Below are 26,564 nucleotides of genomic sequence, written 5' to 3'. Positions count from 1 at the left end.
ATCAAATCAATGCATCCACCCAGAATCCCTTTCCATTCACAGGTAGTAATCCAAGGAGGTAATACTTGAGGCATGTATGAATTGTTCAAATTTCAACAGGTCAACTCTACCTGAACCGATTCTGCAAAATGAAAAAATTATCGAAGAACAAGAGAAGATTAAGGCAGAAGAAATTCACAATTTCCGTCAGAAGCGAGAGAGAGTCTTTGAGCAGCGAGAGAGAGAAAGACAAACACGGCGACAGCTGAAGGCAAAACAGCTTCAAATGTATGAGGATCTGCAGGTGATGTCATTTATTCCAAAAATATTTTGCAAACTAGAAAATTCCTACCATGTTACGGCAATTTTATTTATTCAATGATTGAGTTCTGCAGAATGAGCCAGTACTTAATTGCCCATCCCTAAATGCCCTTGAGAAGAGTTGTCTCCTTGAACGCCTGCAGTTTGTGAGTGTGGGTATGTGTCAGAGGAATTTCAGTCTCTTTTAGTTAAACACAAAATCTACTTTGATATTCCTTTGCAATACAAGTTGTGATACAAGCAGTCAGAGGTATGTCCTTCATGATGTAAGTTTAAACTGGATTTAGGGACTTTCCATTCAATAGATATAATGCTATTCAAAACTGAAACTGATAGCAAGTTAGATCCTAAGTGGACCTGGGAATATGGTAACTGTGGTGCAAAGATGACAAAACACATGATCATCCATGATCCTATTGACTCGCAGGGCAGACCTGTGGCCAACTCCCGCTTTAATTTATCTTCTTTTTTCATCTCTTTTAAAGAAATAGTGAGTTCCTCACAGTCTACTGGCCAATATTTTCCACCAACATCACCAGAAGTAATATTCCAATTATTGTCTCCATTGCATTCCTGTGCACATATCGACGACTATGTGTCCTATCTTACAAATGTGATTAAGCTTCAGAGGTACTTCAGTGGACGTAGAGGAATCATTAATTGCAATTTTGCTTCCATTCTTTCTTCCACTCACACTCTGCCACTCCATATTTATTATATAAACTTATGCTATACAGTATAAAATTTGTGTTATTTTAATTACAACTTTTCATTTTCAAGCCTTACAATAAAAATAGTCTCAGTTGCGGAAAAAAAATGCTTTAGGATTTTCTTTCCATCATCATGACTTAAGGTATAGAGAAGTTCTCTATCAAATAGCCATGAGTGCAACAAGTGAAGCTCAGAGGAAAGTACCAGCACAAGCGTAAATTTTCAGTCATTGAGCACAGAAACTAGCTCTTCAGCCCAAATTTGTTCCTGCTCTCTAAGGCATCTTCCTCAATTAGTCCCGCTTGACCTGTATCATCTAGACCTTTCCTATCCATGTTTTCTGTTTCCATCTGTATGTTAATTGTGGCATATCATTCCAAAAAGGAAGAAGTATGAGGGGTGATTGATAAGTTCGTGGCCTAAGGTAGGGGGAGTCAATTTTAGGAAACCTAGCACATTTATTTTTCAACATCGTCCCTTCCTACATTTACAGACTTAGTCCAGCGGTCGTGGAGCATACGGATCTTGGACCTTCAGAAAGTGCCCACAGCAGGGGTGAATGATAAGCTCATGGCCTAAGGTGGTAGGAGATGAGTTATACAGCTCTCGTTACATGCACATGCAGGTTAATGCTTTGAATGATTATGCAGAAAGTTTGAAGTTAATCACTCATCTCCTTCTACCTTAGGCCATGAACTTATCAATCACCCCTGCTGTGGACAATTTCTGGAGGTCCAAGATCCGTATGCTCCACGACCGCTGGACTAAGTCTGTAAATGTAGGAAGGGACGATGTTGAAAAATAAATGTGCTAGGTTTTCTAAAATTGACTCCTCCTACCTTAGGCCACAAACTTATCAATCACCCCTAGTATATGGATAGATTTGAATTTGAACATCTGACCCACAATGTGAAGGAGTAAAAATCTTTGCATTATGACTCTGTTGCAATGTACAGACATGTGCATTTATAAGTCTAATGGCCTGTAGAAAGAAGCTGTCCTGTAACCTGTTGGTCCTGGCTTTAATGCTGCAGTACTGTTTGCCAGATGGAAGCAGCTGAAAGTTTATGGTTGGAGTGACTGGTGTCCCTGATTATCTTCCAGGACTTCTTTATGCACCCGCTGCTGTAAATGTCCTCAATGGAGGGAAGTTCATATTCACAGATGCGCTGGGCTGTCCACATCACTCTTGGTGCAGTTCCTGTACCAGAGGGTGATACAGCCAGTCAGGATGCTCTTAATGCTGCCCCTGTAAAGGTCCTGAGGATTTGGAGGCTCATGCCGAACTTCTTCAGTCACCTGAGGTGGAAGAGATGCTGTTGTGCTTTTTGTTTTGCCATTGAGCCAGTATGTACAGTCCCAGTGAGATCTTCAGTGATGTGTAGACCGAGGAACTTGAAACTACTGACCCTCTCATCTGCAGTCCCATTGATGTTGATTGGGCCAAGCCTATCTCTGTTCCTCCTGTTTTTTTGGACATTGAGCGTGAGTTTGTTATCTTGGCACCACTGTGTCAGGGTGTTAACCTCCGCTCTGTAAGCTGTCTCGTCAGCGCTAGAAATAAGGCCGATCAATATTGTGTCATCTGCAGATTTGATCAACAGTTGGAGTTGTGTGTGGCAGCACAGTCATGGGTGTAAAGGGATAGAGGAGGGGAATCAGGACACAACCTTGGGGGGCACTGTGTCGAGGGTCAGAGGGGCAGAGATAAGGGAGCCCATCCTTACCACCTGTCAGTGAACCGATAGGAAGTCCAGGATCCATAATCAGAATCAGGTTTATTATCACTGGCATGTGTCACGAAATTTGTTAACTTAGCAGCAGCAGTTCAATGCAATACATAATATAGAAGGAAAAAAACAAAATAAAATAATAATCAATCAATTACGGTATACATATATTGAATAGATTAAAATTGTGCAAAAAACAGAAGTACTATATATTTTTTTAAAAAGTGAATATGGAATCGGATGGCAGAGGGGAAGAAGCCGTTCCTGAATCGCTGAGTGTGTGCCTTCAGGCTTCTGTACCTCTTACTTGATGGTAACCGTGAGAAAAGGGCAGCCCAGGGTGCTGGAGGTCCTTAATAATGGACGCTGCCTTTCTGAGACACCGCTCCTTGAAGATGTCCTCGGTACTTTGTAGGATAGTACCCAAGATGGAGCCGACTAAATTTACAACCCTCTGCAGCTTCTTTCAGTCCTGTGCAGTACCAGACAAGTGATGCAGCTTGTCAGAATGCTCTCCACAGTACATCTATACAAATTTTTGACATATTTGTTGTCATACCAAATCTCTTCAAACTCCTAATGAAGTATAGCGCTGTCTTGCCTGTATAGTCCAGCTGCACATGGTGGGGTCCAGGTCAAGGTCTCTGAGCTTCCTATCAAGTCTGTGGGGATTATGGTGTTAAACGCTGAACTGTAGCCCAGGAATGGCATTCTAACGTATGCATTCCTCTTCTCCGGGCGAGTGAGATGCAATTAGGGCAGTTCTATTCCACATATGGAGTATCATCTTATTCCCAGCTCCATCAGCAAATCATTCTGTTCCCTCCTCCTCAAGATCTCACCCAGTTTTACCTTAAACCACCCCAACATCTTCTTCAAGTGCTACCAGAACAGATTTACTTTAAACTGTTATTTCCTCTCATTTTTGACATTGCAATGAGTGGAGCAATCTTCTCCATATAAAACCTTTCATAATCTTAAAGCCCTCTTAGGTCACCTATCAACCTTTATATCTTCAAAAATAAAGTTCCAACCTTATGTTTATAATCTCACAGTTCTAGACCCATACATCAAAATAATTTTTGCACTTTTTCCATCACCTTTTGAAACAGCTGATAAAATCCCATCAATCAACAAATTAACTGTTCAACAGCTCGATACGTATGAGCAGTATGTAAGACAAGCTCTTTGCTATATCTTGGTACATGTGACAACAATAAACCTATGACAATAATGTGCAAGACCTCTCAGTTGTGAGCACCCGGATTATGAACAGCGCATGCATACAGTATGGTCAAAGTTGAATGTGGACCAACATATGGGAGATCAGAAGGGATGGATTTTGTGTTATATTGAACATATTCAATATAACACAAGGGCATCAAAGGTTATAGGGAGAAGGCAGATCAATGAGGCTGAGAGGGATAATAAATCAGCCAATCACGAGGAAATCTGCAGATGCCGGAAATTCAAGCAACACACACAAAATGCTGTTGGAACGCAACAGGCCAGGCAGCATCTATGAAAGAGGTACAGTCATTAAATAAATCAGCCATGATAGAAAAATGGAGAAGACCTGGTGGGCTGAATGACCTAATTCTTCTTCTATGTCTTAAGTGTAATGTACTAAGAATCAATATTCTATATTTGATTTGTACACCGTAACTTTGGATGACAAAACATGAATATCTACCTAACATGTTATAGATTATCCCACTATTCATCTGTTCCTTTTTATATATTTATCTAAGTTGCCCTTCAAAGCATCAATGCCATTTGCCTCAACTTTTGTAGTAGTCAGTTCCAAATTCTTATACTCTGGGCAATTTCATTTTTTGAATTAACGACTGGATTTATTCTATAGAATTTTTTTGCCTATACTTGTTGATATCATTCTTGACTACTTCAGTGGACTTTAGACCAGTCTGCTAGCTTCCACACTTTTAAACTTGCCCTTCATAATTCCACTGCCTGTTTCCTAACTTGCACCATCACATTTACGCATCAACCCTCCAGTATGTTTGCTGACCTTTACTATTTCCTGGTTAAACATCTTCTCAGCTTTAAAATCCTCACTCTTCAGTGTCTTCACTGTTATCTCCCTTTAACTTTTTCTGAATCCACAAACCTCTACAAGATCTGCACTTCTCCAATTCCAGGTGTTTGCACACCTTCAATACTATTTGATCTACCACGGGTAGCTGTGCTTTCAGCTGCTGGGCTCTTAAGAGACTCTTATCTAAAACCGTCCAGCACTTATCACTCTTTTCACTTTTTAGATTCTCATTTAATCCTACCTTTGAGCCCAAGCTTTCTCTCCTAATAACTTTTCACATGACTGGGGTTTCAGACCTTGTTTGAAAATACATCTATAAAGCTTATGGGGATAAGGAGACAGGGTGCTTTAAAACTGCTATGCACTCAGTGACACTTTATTAGGTACACCTGCTCGTTAATGCAAATATATAATCAGCCAATCATATGGCAGCAACTTAATGCACAAGCATAGCAGACATGGTCAAGAACTTCAGTTGTTCTTTGGACCAAACACCAGAATGGGGAAGAAATATGATCTAAGTGTCTTTGATTGTGGAATGATTGTTTGTGCCAGATGAGGTGGCTTGATTATCTTAGAAGCTGCTGATCTCCTGGCTTTCACACAGAGCAGTTTTTAGAGTTTACAGAGAATAGTGCAGAAAAACAAAAAAAAAAATCCAGTGAGCAGCAGTTCTCTGGGCAAAACTGCCTTACTAACGAGAGAGGTCAGAGGAGAATGGCTAGGCTGGTTCAAGCTGACAGGAAGGTGACTGTAACTCAAATAATCACACATTATAACAGTAGTGTACAAAAGAGCATCTCTGAACACACAACGCTTTGAACCTTGAAGCGAATGGGCTACAGCCACAGAAGACCAAGAACATACACTCAGTGGCCACTTCATTAGGAACAGGAGGTACAGGAATGCATATATGTAATTTGTTCTTATTATTATGGCCCTTTTTTAAATCTCAAAATATATTAAAAGATATTCTCTTGTGGAAAGCAAATAAAGTGAGCATATTTTGCCATTGGTGTAGTGAGTGTATATTTAATTTAACAAATGCAGTGCTGATCAAATGGGCTGCTTTATTCTGGAATCTGTTACATCCTTGTAGTGTGGAAGCTGTAGTCATCTAACCAAGTGGAGATTTACTTAACTTGCCTTGCAGATGGTGAAAAGAAAAATGCAGTGGATCATCTGGTTAATGGATATTGATGGTGTTGGTAACTCCACTGAATGTCTAGATCTCATGAGAGATTGTTATTTCTATCCCAAAGATGGTATGACTATCATTTGACAAATATCAGTCCATGTCTAAATCTTATTGTTATGTCTTGTAACTCCAAAGCATAAAACTAATTGAAAGAAAAACTCTGAGCCAGGAATAATATGTCTACTCTGAGTTTCATTTTGACTTTGGTGAGATGTGCATATCTGAAGTGGTGGTGTAATAACGTATGCCATTCACATACTTTTACATATAACCTGTAATGAATTATGTAAACAACAAAAGAAGCTTAATCAAACAATATATTTACAATATTACTCAATTATTACTGAAATATTAAATACACAACAGTTATAAAGACTTCTCTACATGACATCAAGAATTGCCTCATTATCTGATGACTTGGAAATACAAACATTTGCAAAAATCCCCATTCATAACCATTTGCAGGGCTAGATCATTATGAAGCAGCTGAGAAAGAGTTGTGTCTTGAACACTGTCCCAAAGAGTGTAGTGATGCCCTGATGATTGACCTTAAACAGTCACATTACAGGTGACCACCCTCCCAATTACTGTCAGTTAGATAATGGAAATCTGCCCTAAAAGAATTTACTAATTACTACTTAGAAATTAGAAATACAGATAAAATTGACTCACACAGAATTCATGTTGAAAAAATACATAATTTTTTCAACTCATATTTCATTGACATGTGCACAGTTGACATGGATTTCTGTTATGGAAAATTGTGCTATGGACCATTTTCTATCAACATAACCCTTCTTAGTAATGCAAGAGTCACCCAGATCTTTTTTGTGGTTATAACCCCACCTATCTTCTGATCTTAGCAGGTCAGGCAACATCTACGGAAAGGAATAAACAGTTGATATTTCGGACCAAGATCCTTCATTAGGATGACAGGTCTTGGCCCAAAACATTGACTGATTATTCCTTTTCCTAGATACTGCCTAACCTGCTGAGTTCCTCCAGCACTGTGTGTATTACTCTGGATTTCCAGCATCTGCAGAATCTCTTGTGTTTACAATCTTCTGATCTTCATTGATTTCACTTTTACTTAGGCTTCTTTAAGCAGACACAATCAAATGCTGCTTTGGCATTAGGAAGAATCACTTTTGTAATTGAGAACTTTTGTTCAGCTTTGTCCTAACACCATAGTGCGTATTGAGCCGAGAGATCCCAGTTGAATTTGAACTCTGTTATCCGGTTAATGTTGAGTATGTGCTTCTTGTTAACTCAGCCCACAACATCTTCCATCACTTTCCCTATTACCTAGAGTAGAATAAATGAGGTAATTGGCTGGATTCTGCTTTTTCTGGGTATTTTTCCACTCTGGCAGTTAGATGCCAGATTTGTATTGGAACAGCTTGATCAAAGTCAAAGCTAGTTGTGAAACAAAAGCTTTCCTCTAAGATGTTCAGTAACATGACCATCAACTACCATTTCTTATAGATATTACCCTTTTTGATCTGTGTTGTAACTTCTAGTGTGTGTCTATGTGCCTTTCCATATACCTCTGCTCCTTTCAATCTCTTATTTTTCAAGGAATACATGAAATGAAGCAGATCATACTAATCTAGGTTTCTTAGTTACATGGTGTCTTTTGGTATCTTGTCCCTGTATTGCTCTGTACTAATGGCAATGGTCAATATTGTGTTGTACTTACACTGCAGGCAGCTTTAGATGAAGCTCGGCAAGACATCTTTCAACGGAGAGAAACATACAGAAATAAACTTATTGAGGAGGAAATGAAGAAGCAAAGAGAAATTGCAGAAATGGAAGCTCTCCAAGCAGAGCAAGAAAGAAAGAACAAAAGTGCTGCTTCTAAAAAGTCAAAGAGTCCAGGAAGGAAAAAGTAAACTGCAAAAATGCCAAGTTTCAAATTGTGTCTTCAAACATATTTCATTATATATCCTTCAATGCAACACTTCATTACTATTTTCAGCCAAGCTCTCAGTTAATTTCTTTGCCAATGGTCACAACTCATACTTCCTTGAAATGACAACTGAAAAATATCAGAAGCACCTAGGTCTGTTAGTACCCAGAAAAGCCAGTGATAATTTGGCTGTGACTACCACAGAGGGATTCTAAGACTTTCATTCCTATTACTGCACTATGGTATGACCACACTTCACAAGTATTTCATTGACTATAAAAGTGTTCAATAACATGGACATCAACTACCATTTCTTGTATTACCCTTTTTAGTCAATGATACAACTTTTAGGGCTGGGTCCATTTGCCTTCCTGTACACTTAAGTACCTTTTATTCCAAGGAGTATGTGCTTAAGAATATCTTTTTGCCTTTGCAAATTAATGGCTAAACTGATATTTGTTGCAATTTTCTTTACATTTGCAGTTTTTTTCCTTAATGAATATGCTTCTGTTTAACAAGTAGTTCCTTTTTTTCAAGTTTGGATCACAGTATAATTAAAGTGTATTTTCTGGTAAATATATCCAAGTTTTTCTTTGTTTAAGTTTACTGAAATAGATGTATTCGTGGAGAACCTGGACAATCACATGGTGATAGGGTGAATAGCAGAAGTGGGAGATGATTCGTGTGCAACACCCCTGCTGAGTGGAATGACCAGTTTCTGTGCTGTAAATTTAATGTACACTTTCAGGGGATGGATTGTAAGCACGTTCATACCCTAAAACAGTTGCAGATCCAGTATGGTGGAATTAATTGAAAAGGTGATGCTGATTGCATCTTTACACCAACAGTTGCTGGTCCTTCTGCAAACCCCTCCAGCAGTAAACCAGTAGCTTGAACTGACAGCTATGCTTCTGTTTGGTGTTTCTCACCACCCACTGTAATGTGGTTGGATGTCTATCTTTGGCGTAACAAGCAAGCAATATCAAAATTACACATTATTGCTGCTTCATCTCTTTTATCACTTCATTGTCAGTGTTGGACATTTGGAAGACAATGCCTACTGCCCACTTGAGACCGTGGTGCTGTTATTGAACTATTGTTGGCCCTGCATGAGGACTCCCACAATGTCATTCAAGAAAGAATCCCTGACATTTACTAGTTAATGTTAATATACTATCTATCCTAAAGTGAGGATGGTGGATGCTTCTGTGATAATACACACACCTATGATATTGTTGTTCCTCTTTTGGTGTAGGAGTTGAGGAAGTGTTGATAAAATAACTTTGATGATTTGTTATGGTGTATCCCACAGACCATAACCACTGCACCATAGGGTGTCGGTGAAGAAGGAAGTGGAACTGAATCCAATGATCACCCACATGAACTGCTATAATATTCAAGCTTTTTAAATGTGACAGTGCTTGCCAAGATAAGTAGTGATAAATGAGGGGAGAGGCACGTGGAGTCCCACCTGCTTTCTGACTTGAGATTTACAGATTTTAGAGAGGCTTTCAGAGTCAGAAAGTGAGTTTCATGCTCACCGCTTCCTTTCCTCCCTCTCTTGTCCCTTCCTATTTTGACCTGGAACACTGTAGGAACAAAAATTCCTCACAGATTACAGAATTATATTCACCCTTTTGCAAATAGAATTCACCTGTGGGTTTATGTCATGTGTAAGGCAAGCTCCAAAGGTAGATTCCATTTCCCACTTTGAGCTCCTTCAAATCCTGGTGTGGTGGTAATGGGACAAGAAAATGACATTGTTTGTGTTTTCAATCTGTAAAGGGAAATGATCAACATAATCGTAAATGACAGGAGCGTAGTGTCAGTGTTTTGTGGTATGTGTGATGTATGCTAGCAAAGATCCTCAGCCTGGTTTAACTTTGGGTATATTTGTATTTTAAATATATAGTTATTTTGTCAGATGTGGATATTGTAGACATGGACAGGATTGACATTCAAATTCACTTATTTATCACGTTAATTGAAACAGACAGTGAAATACGTCGTTTTGCATTAACAACCAACCAAACCTAAGGATGAGCTAGGGGCAGCCCGCAAGAGTCGCCACACCTGTTGGCGGCAACATAACATGCACACAATGTTCAGCAGAATCACACAAGCAACAACAGCAGAACAACAACAACAGAAGAAGAAGAACCAAATCAGCCCCTTTTCCACCTGCCCACTCACCCATTGTTCTTCACTAATTTTCCTTGGAAGATGATGATAAGCCACCTTCTTGAATTGCTGCAGAGTTTGAGAAGGTACTTCCACAGTGGTGCTGGGTAGGGAGATGCAGGATTTAGACCCAGCAATATATTTCCAAGCCAGGATGTTGTGTAACTTGGAGGTTGGTCTGTAGATGCTAGTGTTCCCATGTGTGAGTGTGAGGTCATGCGATTTATTAAGAGGATTCAAAAGATAGATTATTATCCCATGGAGAGAGATTGAAAATAAATGAACTTGGGAGGGATATAAGTGTTCTTTTTTATGAATCACAAATAAATTAGCAGGCAGGTCAAGTAAGTAGTTAAGAAAGCAAAAAGCATGTTAGCCTTTATTGCAAAGGGGGTTGAGGGAAGTTTTGTTACTGTTGTACAGGTTGTTATTGAGGCTTCACCTGGAAAGTTGTGCACAGTTTTGGCCCCCTTATTTGAAGAACAATATACAGTAGATTCCAGTTAATTGGGCCATTGGTTACTTGGGGAACCCGCTTATTTGAGACAACTCTTAAAGAACAAAAACTAATTGAGAAAATAGCTGGGTTTCCCTTTGTTTATTTGGGACACTATGCCACTAAATTGTGATAGGAGATATTGTTGAACTGTTTCTAACTAGTGTTAGTGGCATGTACTTGCATGGCCGTTAGACACTACACAGTGCTTGGAGCGAACGGTGTTTAAATAGTGTCAATCGCATGTGTTTGTGTTCAAAAAGCAGTTATTTTTGTCACTGATAGTTGGCAACAAATAAGCAGTAAGACAATTCAGAACTGTTTTGCTGATTGTGGTTTCAAGCATTCAGGCTTGACGATGCCAGAAACGGTTAGGAGTGAAAATAAAACTATTTCACTACTTCAACAAGTTATGAATTATGAATAATTTGAAGGTATCGACAACCACCTTAAATGCTACAATAAAAATTAAGATCTGTAAGAGGCAATTGTCAAAAGCATTGTATGAAGGTAGTCCATTATCTGCACTAGGTGTATGCACTGAGTTTGTTCACTTACAGTCAATCAAAAGTACACTTCAGCATACACTGAATGAATTCCTCCATTGATAACTATTAGGAACCAATACCAATAGTACTGTAGTAGTGTTGATAGTGTTCTAATTTGTTCTGTATTTAATCTAAATACATAATTAGTTAGTCATTTAAATGGTAGTTTTTTTTAAATACTTTTTACTATTTCCATGAAACTTCAGCTAATTGGGGCAGCCGCTTAATTGGGCCAAAGTGTACTGGTCCCAATGTGTCCCAATTAAGCAGAATCCACTGCAGGAGCATCTAATTGAAGGCAGTCAACAGAGATTCACTGGGCTAATTTCTGGGATGAGAGGTTTATGCCATTAAGAGAGGCTAGGCAGTTTGGGTTTGTATTCCTTAGAGCTCAGAAAATGGAGGCATGGTCTTATTCAAACATATGACATTGTAAGGTGGCTTGACAGGGTAGATGTGAAGATGTTTCTACTATCGGCAGAGTCTGAAACAAAGGGACATAGTTAAAAGATGACAGGTACATCATTGAAAGCTGTATAAAAATTACTTATCTCAGAGATTTCAAAGGTACATTTAATGTCAGAGAAATGTATACAATATTCATCCTGAAATGCTGTTTCTTTGCAACCATACACAAAAAGAGGAGTGCCCCCAAAAGAATGAATGACCACTAAATGTTAGAATCCCAAAGTTCCCCCCAGCTCCCATCCCTCCTGAACGTAAGCGGCGGCAAGCAACAATCCCCCCCGCCCCCGCTCCCTCACCGAGGAAAGAAAGAGCATTGGCACTCAAGCATGATCAAAGCAACAGCAAAGACACAGACTTGCAGTACTCCAAAGACTGCTTGTTCATTCGACATACCACAGGCTCTCTCCCTCCCTGATAAGGGTGAAAGGGGTGTCTCCATTTCACTGTGAGAGGGGAACATAACAAACAACTCGCTGGTTTACGATGTTAAAAGTCTGTTGCTTCACTTTTTCCGAGCTCTGTGCCCAAAGATCTCGGGTCTCTGGCATATAGCCTTAGATCTTCCATCTCCCATGACACACCGACCTGCCCAGACATTGACTTTCGATCCGCCTGTCTCCAGAGCCACGACATCTTGGCGCTCCGAAGGCGAACTGAGCTCTTAGGCCAAGCCCTTGGCATGCTGAATAACAGTCAGTCGTGAAACCCCAAGAGCGGGTCCCATTCCCGCAAAGAACCGTAATCAGCGTGTATCCCTGGATAGTGAATCCCTGGAATTCCCTGCCCTCAAGGGTGATGGAGGCCAGACAGAGATTTAGAAATGTTTGAAAGATCAAGCGATTCAGGGTTGTAGCCTGTCACCAAGTGAATTGCAGCCAGTATAGGTCAGCCATAATATTTTTGAATGGCACGGCTGATGTGAGGGCCAGGTGGCCTACTCCTGCTACTATTTTCTTGTATTTTTGGATATATGAATACTCACAGGCACATGGAACTAAAAATGTTTCTGAGATTATTATTTTTAAAGTCTTACCTCAACAACTATCACCCAATTACGCCCAAATCTACTGTGGTGAAGTGCTTTGAGAAGTTGGTCATGACCAGAATCATCTCCTGACTAATCAAGGACCCAGGCCCACTGCAATTTGCCTATCGCTACAGCAGATGCAATCTGACTGGCTGTCCATTCAGCCTTAGATCACCTGAACAATAGAAATACCTACATCAGGATGCAGTTTATTGATTACAAATCAGAGTTCAATACCATTATATCCTCAGTACTAATCAACAAGCTCCGAAACCTGGGCTTCGGTACCTTCCCCTGCAACTGGATCCTTGACCTCCTCAACAGGAGACCACAGTCAGTGCAGATCGGAAATAACATCTCCTCCTCAATGACAATCAATACTAGTGCACCAGAAGTATGCGTGCTTAGCCCAGTACTGTACGCTCTCTACACCCACGGATGTGTGCTAGGTACAGCTCAAACGCCGCCTATAAACTTGCTGATGCTATAACTATTGTTGACAGAATTTCAGATGGTGACAAGGAGGTGTGCATAAGTGAGATAGATCAGCAGGATGAATGGCGTCACAACAACAACCTTGCACTCAACATCAGTAAGACCAAGGAATTGATTGTGAACTTCATAAAGTTGAAGTCGAGGGAACACACGCCAGTACCCATCGAGGAATCAGCAGTGGAAACGATGAGCAGCTTCACATTCTTGAGAGTTAACATCTGCTGAAAACCTAGCCCGAGCCCAACATATTGATACAATTACAAAGAAGGCACAACAGCAACCATATATAATGCGGAGTTTGAGGAGACACTTGCAAATTTCTACAGTTGTACTGCGGAGAGTATTCTAACTGGTTGCATCACCATCTGATATGAAGAAGCCATTACACAGAACTGAAAAAATCTGAAGAAGTTTGCAAACCCGGCCAGATCCATCATGGACCCTATTCTTCCCAACATCGAGACATCTTCAAAAGGTGGTACCTCAAAAGGGTGATGTCTGTAATTAAGGACCTCCATCACCTAGGACATAATCCTTTCTCATTGCTACCATCAAGGAAGAGGTATAGGAGCCTGAAGACACACATACAATGTTTTGGGAACAGCTTCTTCCCACCGCCATCAGGTTTCTAAATGGACAATAACCCCATGTACACTACTTCACTTTTTTTTCCATTTTTGCTCTTGTTTTGCACTACTTATTTAAATTATATATATTATTGTCATTCTTATTGTCATTTATAGTTTTTATTATGTATTGCAATGTACTGCTACCGCAAAACAACATATTTCATGACATATGCCAGTGATATTAAACTTGATTCTGATTCTGTTTTCTAACTTATCTATCCAGCTCCTTAACTTCTCCTTGAAGGACCTTATTTTTCTTTAAAAATTTAAAGATTGCCTTTATTTGTCACATTTGCATCGAAACATACGGTGAAACATACAACCAAGTGAAATAAGCTGGGCAGCCCACAAATGTCACCACACTTCTGGTGCCAAATTTGATTGTTAGTACAACATATGCCACCATCACAGGCTCTTTCTGTTGCATCCTTGGCTCTAGCACTAGGGAGCCAAACTGGAATCATGGCTGTGACCCCAGAAGCACCTATCTGATAACATTACAATGGTATCCTCTATCACTATCGCTCCATCACTCTTTTTTCCGTTTTGTATTTTACTTCAACCTAAATGGAGTCACCATCTTCTTGGTCTAGGTAATCTGTCACAAAACATACTTCATTTCTTATTCACAGACCCCTTTTCCGTCCAGCATGTCAAATATTTCTGAATGTTATGTTCCAACACTTCTTGGTGGTCACCCAAAAACCTCGCTGATTGTGCATTCTTTACCATCAATATGACCTTCTCACTGAACATATTACCCACGTGCGTCTCAGCATTATGGATGCTCTAGTCAACTTGTTTTATAACTGCTGCCATTTTTCTTTTTCTTAACTAATTTGGATTCGTATTAATTAAGGAGATTTACAAGGCACTTTTTTTTTCACATAGAGACGTAGGTGCCTAGAATGTACTGCCAGGGGTCGTGGAGGAAATATACGTTATCAATGTTAAAGAAGCATTTAGACAGGCACATAAGCAGGCAGAGAATGGAGGGACCCAAGTCATGTACAGGAAGATGGGGTTACCTTGGATTGGCATCATGGTCAGTAAAGACAAGGTAGACCTGAAGAGTTGAAAACGAAACAGATTTTCGGTTATGGAAACAGCAAAGACAGGTCTGCAACAATGCCGTCTCCCAACTCTGCAGAAATGTTTGGTGTAGCAGTAAAACAAGTGAAGCAATCGTGTGGAAAGTTAAAGGAAACAAAGATTTGTGACAGGGTAGAGAGCAAGAATGAAATGTGTTGGCAGAAAAGGTGACAAAAGTCGGTGAATAATTGATTTTTCTGAGGCATGGCTGTAGAAGAGACAACTGAAATTTGAAATAACCAGGAGTGAAGAGAAAACTGAATGTCAGAGATGAGTGTCAAGAAAGCTGAAAGTCATTATTTGCCAAACACCATGAAGCAAGGTAAACATTCACTTAACAGACATCAAGAATAAATGAAAACAGATTACTACATAAAAAAAATCTTTACAGAGAATTCAGTAGCATTCCACAAATTAAATGACCTTTTAGTGCATCAAAATCTCAGAAAAAAATGATACATGCTTTTGTTTTTAGCAGATTAAATGTAATGCACTCTTTTCAGTACTGCCTAGGATAGATATAAATTGGCTGCAGCTCACCGAAAATGCAGGAGCAAAAATGTTAACCCAAAAAAAAATCTGAGCATATTTTACCAGTTTTGGCATCATTACATTGGCTGCATGTGTCCTTTAGGATCAATTTTTACATTCTCTTAATTGTATATTTTGGAGTGGCTATCCCCTTACATCCCAAGTTGTAATCTTAGGTCCATGAATACTGGATTGCTTAGTGTTTCTAGAGCCCAGCATATAAGAACTGATGATGCTACTTGTTACACACCAGAAATCTGGAATACTCCACCAATTGAGATATACCAGGTTAGTACTGTGGAGCAGTACTTCTAAACAATGTTTTGAAAACACTTCTAAAAATCTACTTTTTTAAAATTTGGCCAACTATAGGATTACATTTATATAATTTGGAACATTCAATTACATTTTATTCTATATGTTTGTCTCATGATTTTTAATCTTCTCTTGTATTTTTATGACTATACTGTATTGATCTATCTTTACAATCTATGTCGAGCACTTTGGGCCTGTAGGAATGTGTGAAAGGTGCTATATAAATGAAGTTATTATTATTATTATCACTGAACTGACAATGCTCAATGCTTGTAATTCAGTGACATACGCTGAGATGATCTCCTCTTCTTTTTTATTCTCCTTATGAAACCTAAAGTGTTATGCATTCATCAATGGTTTTAGTTCTAAAAGTTCCTGCATTAATTTCATGATATCAGCAAAGCTCATTTCAGCTGGTTTGATTGGAGCAGTTAAACTTAAAAGCAAACTGTATGCTTTCCCACATCTTGCACTCAGTAACACTGGCACTTGCTTTTCATTGCCTTCAAAATACTGCTCAATTCATTGTATACATAATCCAGTTATCTGCATTGCAATCAAATGTGTCTATATTTCTGATGTAGCCAGACTTTCTGCTCTTTTTTAAAATGTATTATTATCATCATTCAGTATTCACTGCTTATGAACCCATGAATTCCGTCTGTTTTCTGCCTTTTTTAATTCAACAATCTTTCTCTGATGCCAAAGAGAAAAAAAAGTGCTATTTTTTTTAAGCTCAAATGTCCCGCTGCACCACAGGTAGGTAGTCATCTCAGCTTTATTTCAAAATTTACCCCACCGCCGTTATGTTTTATAACTTCAAAACATAAAAATTAATTGAAAGAAAAACATGGGAGCTGGGGATAACTCGTGAACATTTAGTTTTACTTTAGTGAGGTGTTCATATACGATGTGGTGGCATAATGACATATGCCATTCATGTACTTTTACAGAAGCCTGTATTGAAATATGTCAACAATAAAGAATGCTTTATCAAACAATATTATGGCACACTGGTGGAGGAGGCGTGGTTGACAGTTCACCCCAGCACTCCCTCTTTTGTCACCTTCCCGGGTGGGCGGTTTAGGCAAAGAGCAAGGCTGCGTGGACTGCGTGCTGGAGGACATCAGATGGTGTGCATCAGTGAAAATGGGGTCAACCATCACCATCATCCACCCAAGTGTCCTCCCTAACTCGGACCAACCATCCCCGCCTGGTGAACAATGACGGCGGTCCAGTTGGCTACAGTTACTGGTGACCGTACAGCAATGAAAGGTTAGAGTTGGCTGCGCGTCACAGTGGGGAAAAACACGGTGAAGCATGAGGTGTGGCTGGGCGACATCCAGGACTCCTGCATCACTGGCCTGGACCTGCTGTCCCACTGGGGTGCCTGTGTGGATGTGCCAGGAGCAACACTCTCCCTCGGCACTTAAGCGGTGGCTCTCTGGCAGGGCAGTGCCAGGTGGTGGAACAGGCGGGCATAGCAGAAACAACTGTGACCACCCCAGCGCAGTTCACCGTGCCCGTCATCAGCAGCTGCATCGGTGCAGCGTGACATTGGCAGCACTACTGCAGTGCCCTCCAGCGTGACCGTCCGGGCTGTGCGAGAGCTGAGGCAGCAGAGCAGCGAGGGTTTGGATCAGAACTATCAGAGAGCTTGGCCAGGAACAAAGATAGGATTTGGCAGTTCAGCGTAGAGTATCGTCATCTCAATGCCATGAGCCAAAAGGACTCCTACACACTGACCCGAATTGACAGTGCCCTGGACTGTATCATGGATTTGATCTGGTTCGCCTCTCTCGATTTCCACAGTGGCTACTAGCAGGTCAACTGGCCCAAGACTGCTTTCTTTCTTTTTCAATCTTTTTATTAATTTCATAGAATGAAAACATAACAAAGCAAAAATACAAGTAGGAGATACATTGTTACATTTAAAATGAGTAATTGTAAAACCAAATAGTATAAATTGACAAAACTCCCAATCGTGTAGGATAACAATGAATAATACAAAGCAAAAAAAAACTGAAGAAAAATCATGAAAAAGAAAAAAAAATAGAAAAAAAAACAAACCCCATCCCAAAAAAAATCTAAACTAAACAGAATTAGTCAACTAAACTAAAAGACTTGGGCAATACTAACAACTTGAAAATGGGAAAGAAGAAAACCTTAGTGTCGACGACTCCATTCCTCTCAACCAGCAGTACAGAGAAATAAAACAAGTTTGGAAATGGCCAAATTACATCAAATGAAAATGCTGAATGAATGGCCTCCAAGTTTTTTCAAATCTAATGGAAGGGTCATAAACCGCACTTCTAATTTTTTCCAAATTCAAACATACCATAGTTTGTGAAAACCAGTGAAATACAGTAGGAGGGTAAGACTGCTTTCAAGGTCTTCAGCGTCAAGGGCTGTGGCACTTCCAGGTGCTGCCATTTGGCCTGGGTAACACCCTGGCCACGTTCGAGAGACTGATGGAGAGGGTGCTGGCTCACATTCCGCGGAGTTGCTGTGTCATCTATTTGGACAATCTCCTAGTGCACACCGAAGAGATCTTCATTGCCGTCCGCCAGGCAAACCTGCGCCTCAGCCCCGCAAAATGCTGCCTATTGCACTGCCAGATGAAGTTCCTGGGGCATGTGGTAAGTGGGGAAGGAGTGGCAATGTACCCTGAGAAGAAGGCGGCCCCTCCCACCCCCACGATGCCTCTGAGCTTCGAAACTTCCTGGGGCTGGCATCATACTCCTGCCAGTTTCGCCACCATCGCCAGTTCCCTGCACTAGCTCACCGAGAAGGGGAGGCCCTTTGCCTGAACTCGCACCTGCACTGCTGCCTTCGACCAGCTCCAAGCTGCGTTCACCCAGGCCCCAATCCAGCACATCCCTTCACCCCAATGTCTGTGGCGTTGACTCAACGGGGGTCTCAGCGCAGTGCTGTCACAGGAGGGGGGCCAAGGAGAACACGTGGTGGCGTACTTCAGCTGCACCATGAGCCACACAGAACAGAAATATTGCATCAGCTGCCAGGAGCTCCTCCGTTATCTCTTTGGCCAATGGTTCCTGCTTCACATGGACCAGGCATCGCTGAGCTGGCTGTTGAAGTTCTGTGTTCCCGAGGGGCAGCTGCTGCGGAGGTTGGAAGCTCTCCAGGACTACGACTTTAAGGTACAGCATCATCCCAGAAGGCACTATGGCAACGGTGACACCCTCCCGTGCCCTCCCTGTGAGGCCGCTGAATGTCGCCACTGTCACCAACTCAAGGAGCGGAGCAGCGAGCAGGTGAGGGAATGGCTGAGTGTGGGACAGCGGCCGGGGCAAGGGGCGTTCCGCACCCTGGATCCAGAGATCAAAGTGGAGCAAGATGGAAGTGCGCGACAGGTTCCGACAGTGACAGACATCTCCTGCTGCTGTTGGCCCCTCTGGGGGTCCGCGCCACAGTGCTGCGGTCAGCACACGGGCTGGCCATTTCAGGGTTTCAAAGACACCAGGCAAGCTGCTCATACTGTATGCCTCTATTAGCTGGGGTGCAGGCAGGATGTGAAGCTGTTGGTACACTGCTGCAATGCTTGCACGTCCCAGAAGGGGCCAGACTGCCAATCTAGGGTGTTAATGCAGCAGTACCTGGTGGGGATCTCAATGGAGCTCTTGGGGTGGGCACCCTTAGCCCCATTCCCCGCATTGACTCCGGGAGCTGCTACATACTCTTGGCCACGGATTACTTCATGAAGTGGCCAGAGGTGGACGCAGTCCCGGACCACTGCACCACCACCACCGCTGAAAGACTTGTGGAGTTCCTCTTCTGTTTTTGCACTTCTGAGGAACTTCACAGTGACCACGGGCACAACTCTGAGGCACACGTTTGGTGACGTCTGCAGGCAGACCACCCCCTCTCACCCACAAAGTGATGGGCTGGTGGAATGCTTTAACTGCAGCCTGGCTACGCAGCTTGCCATCCTCGTTAGCCAGCACCAACGTGATTCAGATTGCCAGCTACCCCTAGTATTGAGGGCATAGCAGACAGCAGTTCGGGAGGGCACCAGGGGTACCCCAGCTGTGCTCATGTTCGGGCAGGAGCTGCGCACGCCGGTGGATCTGGTGTTTGCCCCCCCCACCCCGAGCCAGAGATTCTTGGGGAGGCTGCGTTGGAGTACCTGCAGCACCTCAGGGGACACTTGCGGGCTGTTCACGATACAGCCGGGCAGACCGAAGTGCAGCTAGCGTCCGCCAAAAATGAGTTTATGATGCCCACTGCTGGGGACAGGATTTTACTGGAGGGGACCGAGAATGTATTTATTGTCCCTCCTGGAAGAAGGGACTAACCCCCAAGCTGGGAAGCCACTGGAAGGGCCAGGAGAAGTGCGTGACCGCATCTCCGACGTGGTATATCGTGTGTGGTTGCCTGAGCGGCGGAAGGCAGTCGTGCTGCCCTTGGCCACCACAAACCCAGCAAGGCTGAAGGAAGGGATTGACACTCTGGGTACCCTGAATCTTCCCTCACCAAACAGTGCCTCTCCTGGGGGGGGGGCTCCAGTAGACACCCCACAGCACCACAGGCAGCAGTGTCAACCACCGTCGGGACTCTCGGACTTTGTTGTGGACTCTGGGGTTGCAGGGGGCAGCTGACCCTTCAGGTGGGGGCAGTGGAACTCCGGGGGTGGACAGGTTGCCCCAGCATTCCTGGCGGCCAGTGCTATTTATTGTTCTCATTTTAAAATATGTTTGTGCCATTATGGTGGGATGTTCAAGTTCATTTATTGCTACATTTTAGCTTGGGTTATACAGTTATTCGTGTGTGTGTGTGTGTGTGTGTGAGAGAGAGAGAGAGAGACAGACAGACAGACAGACAGACAGACAGACAGACAGACCGACCGACCGGGATGTGTGATAATCACCTCCCCCATTTGTATGAGGCTGAGCAGCTCTCTCCCCGGCTCCTCACACCCGATCTGTTTTTGTGGTTATCACAATAAAAATGGCAGTTGAGTTAAATGAGATTTTCATGGACTAAATGCTCGCCACAATATATTTACAATATTACCGAAATATTAAATAGACAACACTATCCCCATTATTTGTCACCGGCTGGGTCATGTTCAGTCCTCAGCGCACAGCAAGAGTGATGTAGTGTGACGTTTCCTCTGTTGGACTGCTGCGGCCACTGTCACTGCTGGACCCTGTGAGAGGGAAGTGTGTCACTGACAGTCACTCATTATCTTCGGGTGATGTGGCTGTCACTGTTGATTAGGCAGCAGTGCAGAGTGTTGTGAGCTGCGGCTGAGATGCTTGGAGCAGTGCCTGAGGGTGCAAGTGTTAGCAGTAACGGGGAGGAGTATCACACACAGCAGTATGTGAGGCCTGCGGTGCAGTTGTGAACCCTTTCCAGCACCGCACTCATGTCCTCAGCATTGACCTCCAGAGTGAGCAAGGTGCAGCGAGGGAGATCACCACACACACTTCCCACTCCTCTCTGGAATGGATCACATCTCTTCTCCTCCTCCATCTCCTCCTATAAGGCTTTTAGTACAGCATCCAAAATCAATCAATCAATCTCTCTCTCTCTCTCTCTCTCTGTCTCTGTCTCTCTCCTCTCGTTATTCCATTGCCTTTTAGACTCACCCCCACTTGTTCCTGAAAATAAAATGCTGCTATTCAAGAGACTCATTTTACGCAATCTAGGTTAAATTCAACCTGCAACAGCCCCTCCTCTAATTGGGCCTCAGCTGGGACATTAAAAAAGATAACAGCATGGGTAAGGTTGGCTGAATGCTACAATTATTTTAATGAGCCGGCAGTGCGTGAGTCACTGGGTGTGACATCCATGCTTTCCATTCTCTCGCCTTCTTTCCAGTTTGTCCAATTTAAACCCTACATTTTATTCTATTTGTGGAAATACAGAGAAGAATTTGACCAATGCCCAAATATAGGTGCAGGCAATCATTAACCTGTCCTTGTGCTGCCAAATTATAACATTGCTCCACTTATTGGCTTCACTGTTCCTTGGCAACGTGCATCAGCAGATATGCTTTGTGGGGCTACAGCAACACAATCAACATCTACTAAATACAAAATGTGGTGGGAGTTGTCTTAAAAAACATCCTGGGCAGTGACGACTCCAGAGCCTGTAAACCTTGGGAGACTTTGTACTGATGGCGTTTGTGGACGAGCCAGAGGAGAGATGTCCATGGGAGTGGGTCAGTGCTGCAGATGTTCCTGACATTGCAGGAGTATATTGCATGGGTTAATGCTGAAATGATGATCTAGGACTATGAATGCAGTGCTGGAAAACTGGCAATGAATGAGGAGATGTAGGATTGACAGTGAATAAGAAGGTGTGGGACTAGGATGAATGGGGAAGAGTAGGATTAGGGTGAATGGTGTGTAGTGAGACCGGGGTAAATTGGAGTTATGGGATTGGAAATAAATGGAGAGTTGAAGGACTGATAGTGAATGAAGAAATGGACTGATGGTGAATGGGGAAGTGTGGGACTGGTAGTGAACGGGGTTTTGTGTTTGACCTTGCTGGCTCTATTACAGATTCTATGATCACATAAAAAAAAATCATCTTCCTTCTATCTTTCATTTCTCTTTCACATGTTCCACTTTCTGTTACACTGCATCATCTTACTCACTGGCTTTGTTCAACTGAAAAGTGCAGGAGAGAGCTAAGCCCTTCTACCATTCAAGGCCATGCACCATATAAAATTATGAGGGAAGAACAGCTGAGACTGACCTGCATCAAGAGCAGGTTTGAGAGTTAGAGCTCAGTTATGTGTTACAACCTGGATGAGATGGCCGACCTGTGATCTTCATGTGTCATCTGTCATTGGTCCACTTCTCCCTGGAGGCCAAGAATGGACTAATAACCTTGCACTGGGAAACTACCTTACCTGCTACTATTTATCTAAATGGAACCGCAGAAGAGCAGAAGTATGCACAGGAAGACTAGCCAACAGTATTGTTGGCTCCATCCAATCATTATTATGCAGTTCAGGGATATGTGTATAAAAAGTGTGTTTAATGTGCCACTCCAAAAGTAGCCAAATAGGTCGGGTATCTTTCGCTGGAGTGCAGGAGGCTGAGGGGTGATCTTCTCAAAGTTCATAAGGTACGAGGGACATAGATAAGGTGGATGATCACAGGTTTTTAACCAGTATAGGGGAGTCTTAAACTAAAAGGACATAGGTTTAGCAAGAAGGTAAAGATTTAAAAGGGGCCTGAAGGGAAATTTATGCACACAGAAGGTAGAGAGTATATGGAATGAGCTGCCGGAGCAACTTGTAGAGGTAAGTACAATTACAATGCTTAAAAGACATTTAAACAAGTACAAAGATAGAAAAGGCTTAGATGGTTATGGGCCAAGCATATGAAAATGGGACTAGATATCTTGGTCAGCAGACACATTGGACTGGAGGGCCTGTTTCCCTGCAGTATGACTCAATATTCTGGAATGGGAGAATGGGAAATTCATCTCTGTCGGATAACAGACTCTTGGGAAAGTTGGAGTTTCATCCAAATCATTTACTTTCAGTTTCAATTTAATTTCAGTGAATAACTTGGAAATCAAAAATACCAGGTCATTCATTTGTGAGGGAGTTAAAAAAACTACCACGTTGTTGTAAAAGCTTAATAAGTGGCTCATCAATGCACTTCAGGGTAAGAAATCTGCCATCCTTACCTTGTCTGGCTTACGTGTGACTCTTGTTCACCAATATAGCTTAAACAACGGAGCAAACCCCTTAGTTCAAATATGGTTAGAGATGAGTAAAACATTCTGGCCTTGCCAGTGCTATACAGATCCTTAATAAGTCAGTCAATTAAAAGGATACAGTTATATATTTCAATAAAATCCTCTAAACCCTGCCTGGTACAAACTTCAGCTGCTTGCTATCATCCAAACTCAATGAAAAGAAGGCAATATATTAGGTGACAGTAAAGGTGCAGAAAAAAAGCACATGCCAAATATCAAGGAATGAAAGTACATTTATTATTAAAGACTGTATCGATTATACACCTTGAGATTTGTTTGTTTACAGGCAGCCGCGAAGCAAGAAACCCGAAGAACCCACTTAAAAGATCATAGCACTGTGCTGAGAAAGAGGAAAAGAATGCGCGCACTCACACACACACACACACACACACACACACACTCTCACACACACACACACACACACACACACACACACACACACACACACTCTCACACACACACACACACACACACACACACACACACACCATGCAAACAATAAGAGCAAACAACAGCATTCCAAACCAGACTGAGTACTTAGATCCACTCCCCGGAGCAGCCGGAGGGAGTAGACCCAAGCCTCGATCTCAGTTCAACATTCTAGTGGGGCAAAAACACTGCGAAACTTGCAGACCACAGCTGCCAGAGAGAGGAATGAACCTTGCGGGACAGCGAGCAAAATTAGCCTAACCCTCTCCTCCGGTCCTGCCATTCGGCCTTTCCAATCTATCTGGAACGGCGTTTAATTGTCCGGGCACTGGGTAGTGCCTCGCTGTTGGACACAGTGACACGTCTGGGCTACACAGCCCAAAGCCATTCTCAATCTCACCAAATCGGGTGAGGTGGAAGGGAATCGAAATTGTTCCACATCGACTCTTCTCCAAATCGCTCCCTCCAATGTCACAATAAGTTTATAACACTGCAAGATTTCTGAACTAGGTAATTTAAAGATGCAATTTCTACTGAGGGACTTGCCTTACATTCACTGCTGGTTCATAATAGGCATCCCTGTGGTCTTATAGTTCATTTGCCGCCAGAAAGAGTCACCACTGTTCAGTGAAAGTAATTGCATCACAAGTCTAGATATTGCAGTGTACGTGTAGTACATTCACTCTGCCTTCTAGTTCTAGCCAGTTCTATGAGTCATGTGAGCATGCCTGCCTCATCACCGTTTTACAAAAACTCCATGGATACACTGTCAACACATATAATTATTTAGAGTTGTATTGCATCTTTTGGTCAATGACCTTGTGCAGAAATTTTCATACATAAGGGATCAAGACATCATGAGTGATGAGGATCATGATGTTTCGGTGCAAGTCATGCTGTTTGGTTCACAATAGTAAAGGAGGTTCCACTTACTGAGTTGCCTGCTGCACTGCTTCTCAAAAGCACTAACGTTTGGGGAGAGTTATGGCAGAATAAATCAAATGGAATGTCCCTGTGGAAGTTTATTTTGCTTGCTTCCTTCATTTTCTTTATTTGCAGCAACATTAAACTACAAAGGCTGCCTACATTCTGCACACAGCTCAGCACCTAGTCTAACTTGCACTGTCTTGTTTCAGACAGGGGAAGCTAATAAAGTTAGCCCAGGACTAGCGTGTCGAAGCAATATCCTCCTATGTAGGAAGACCCAAGAAATCATGAGCCAAAACTAATATCAAATAAGGCTGGAAATATTCAGCAGATCAGACAGCATCCATAAAGAAATGTTTCCGATCCATACTTTCCATATTTCTTAATGAAAATTCTATACTTTGTATGTACACTGACTCTCAGATCATTCCCACCAAACCCCTTCTTCTACTGATTTCTCTTTCACTTGCCTATTCACACCCCACTGATTCCCCCATCGCTCACCAACACACAGGGTAATTGGATAATTTACGGCAGCCAATAAACCATGTTATTGGGATGTGAGAGAAAACCAGGACAACCAGGCATAACCCAGACAATCACAGGGAGAATACAGAGATCAGGACGAGGCTCCAGCACTGGGGCCATGAGATTTTTACACTACCTACAGCAGAGGTGTACGCCATGGACCCAACTGGCAGTCCGGTGAAGCCTATGGACCCCTCCTCAGAGTGACGTATTGTAACAACTGTAATGTGATATGAAAATATCTGTGATTTCTATTGGCGACAAAGTCACAGGAACTGCTAATACTACTACTGTGGTTCGTTGCCTACATTCATAATTGCAGGAAGTACTCAATCTCAGTTTGAGGTTAGTGAAAATAAAGATGTATATTTTTTCCCATCCAAGTTCACCCTGGGATCTATTCACTGACCCCTGAGGGATCCCAGGACTCCAGGTTAAGAACTGCTGAGCTACAGCATCACCACTAACTATTCTGATGAAAGGTTATTAACCCAAAGCAGTAACTCTGTTTCTGTTGCTACTGTTGATGCCTGTCCTGCAGCGCAGTTACAGCATTTTCTGTTTTACTTCAGACTTACAGTGTCAACACAGAACATGAAAGAGTACAGCACAGGAACCTGCCCTTTGGCTCACAAGGTTAAACCAAACTAATTACTGGATTTACTTGTTGAATGAACCTGCCCACGCACTCTCTCAAAGCAGGCCAGAATGAATGGAATCAGCCTCACAATGCTATGTACAGTATATTTCCCAAACAGGGCTGTGAGTTGCTGAACACTTCTAGCTACCCTCAGTAATATCCCCAGAAGAGGACAATACACAGCTTTAGTCTATAATCCATTTTTCTAAAGTTGGCTTTTATAAATGCCATGTGTATTTTGTTAAGAAGTTCTGTAGATCTGGAAAGGTTTGCTGGATGGGTGTTACAATGCTTTCTGATCATTGTTTTTCCACCATAAGCCTCATGTGTATCCAAGGAACAATCAGGATTGGTTCATGGTCACGGGCCCTATCGGGTGTTGGAGACAGGACGAGGTGTGAGTGGGTGGGGTGAATAGTATGGGGGGACACATTGGCGGATGTTCTGAGTGATGTGGAACCATGACAACAGGACACCCAGTGGATCATCAGGGGTTGAATACCAGCACACTGACACACTAATGGATAATCACAGGGAATCTGGATGTGACCAGATATAAGTGGGTGGAATGGAAAGGGTCAAGGAGACAAGACCAATGAGTTTGGTACCTG

At 42.3% G+C, this 26,564-nt stretch overlaps 1 protein-coding gene across 2 annotated transcripts in view; it reads left to right on the top strand.

Moving 5' to 3' along the window:
• Positions 1-8,447, top strand: part of adgb (androglobin) — a 219,591-nt gene extending 211,144 nt beyond the window's left edge. For both annotated transcript variants that reach the window (XM_072265653.1, XM_072265651.1), the window contains exons 37-38: positions 100-283; positions 7,702-8,447. In XM_072265653.1, the coding sequence (XP_072121754.1) occupies positions 100-283; positions 7,702-7,887 (370 nt within the window). In that variant the 3' untranslated portion in view covers positions 7,888-8,447. The remainder of the gene's footprint in view (positions 1-99; positions 284-7,701) is intronic.
• The last annotated feature ends 18,117 nt before the right edge of the window (positions 8,448-26,564 follow it).

This window comes from Mobula birostris, chromosome 8 (genome assembly GCF_030028105.1).
Source record: "Mobula birostris isolate sMobBir1 chromosome 8, sMobBir1.hap1, whole genome shotgun sequence".
Classification (NCBI taxonomy): domain Eukaryota; kingdom Metazoa; phylum Chordata; class Chondrichthyes; order Myliobatiformes; family Myliobatidae; genus Mobula; species Mobula birostris.
The sequence above is the reverse complement of the archived record's forward strand: the minus strand, read 5'-3'. Positions and strand labels throughout refer to the sequence as shown.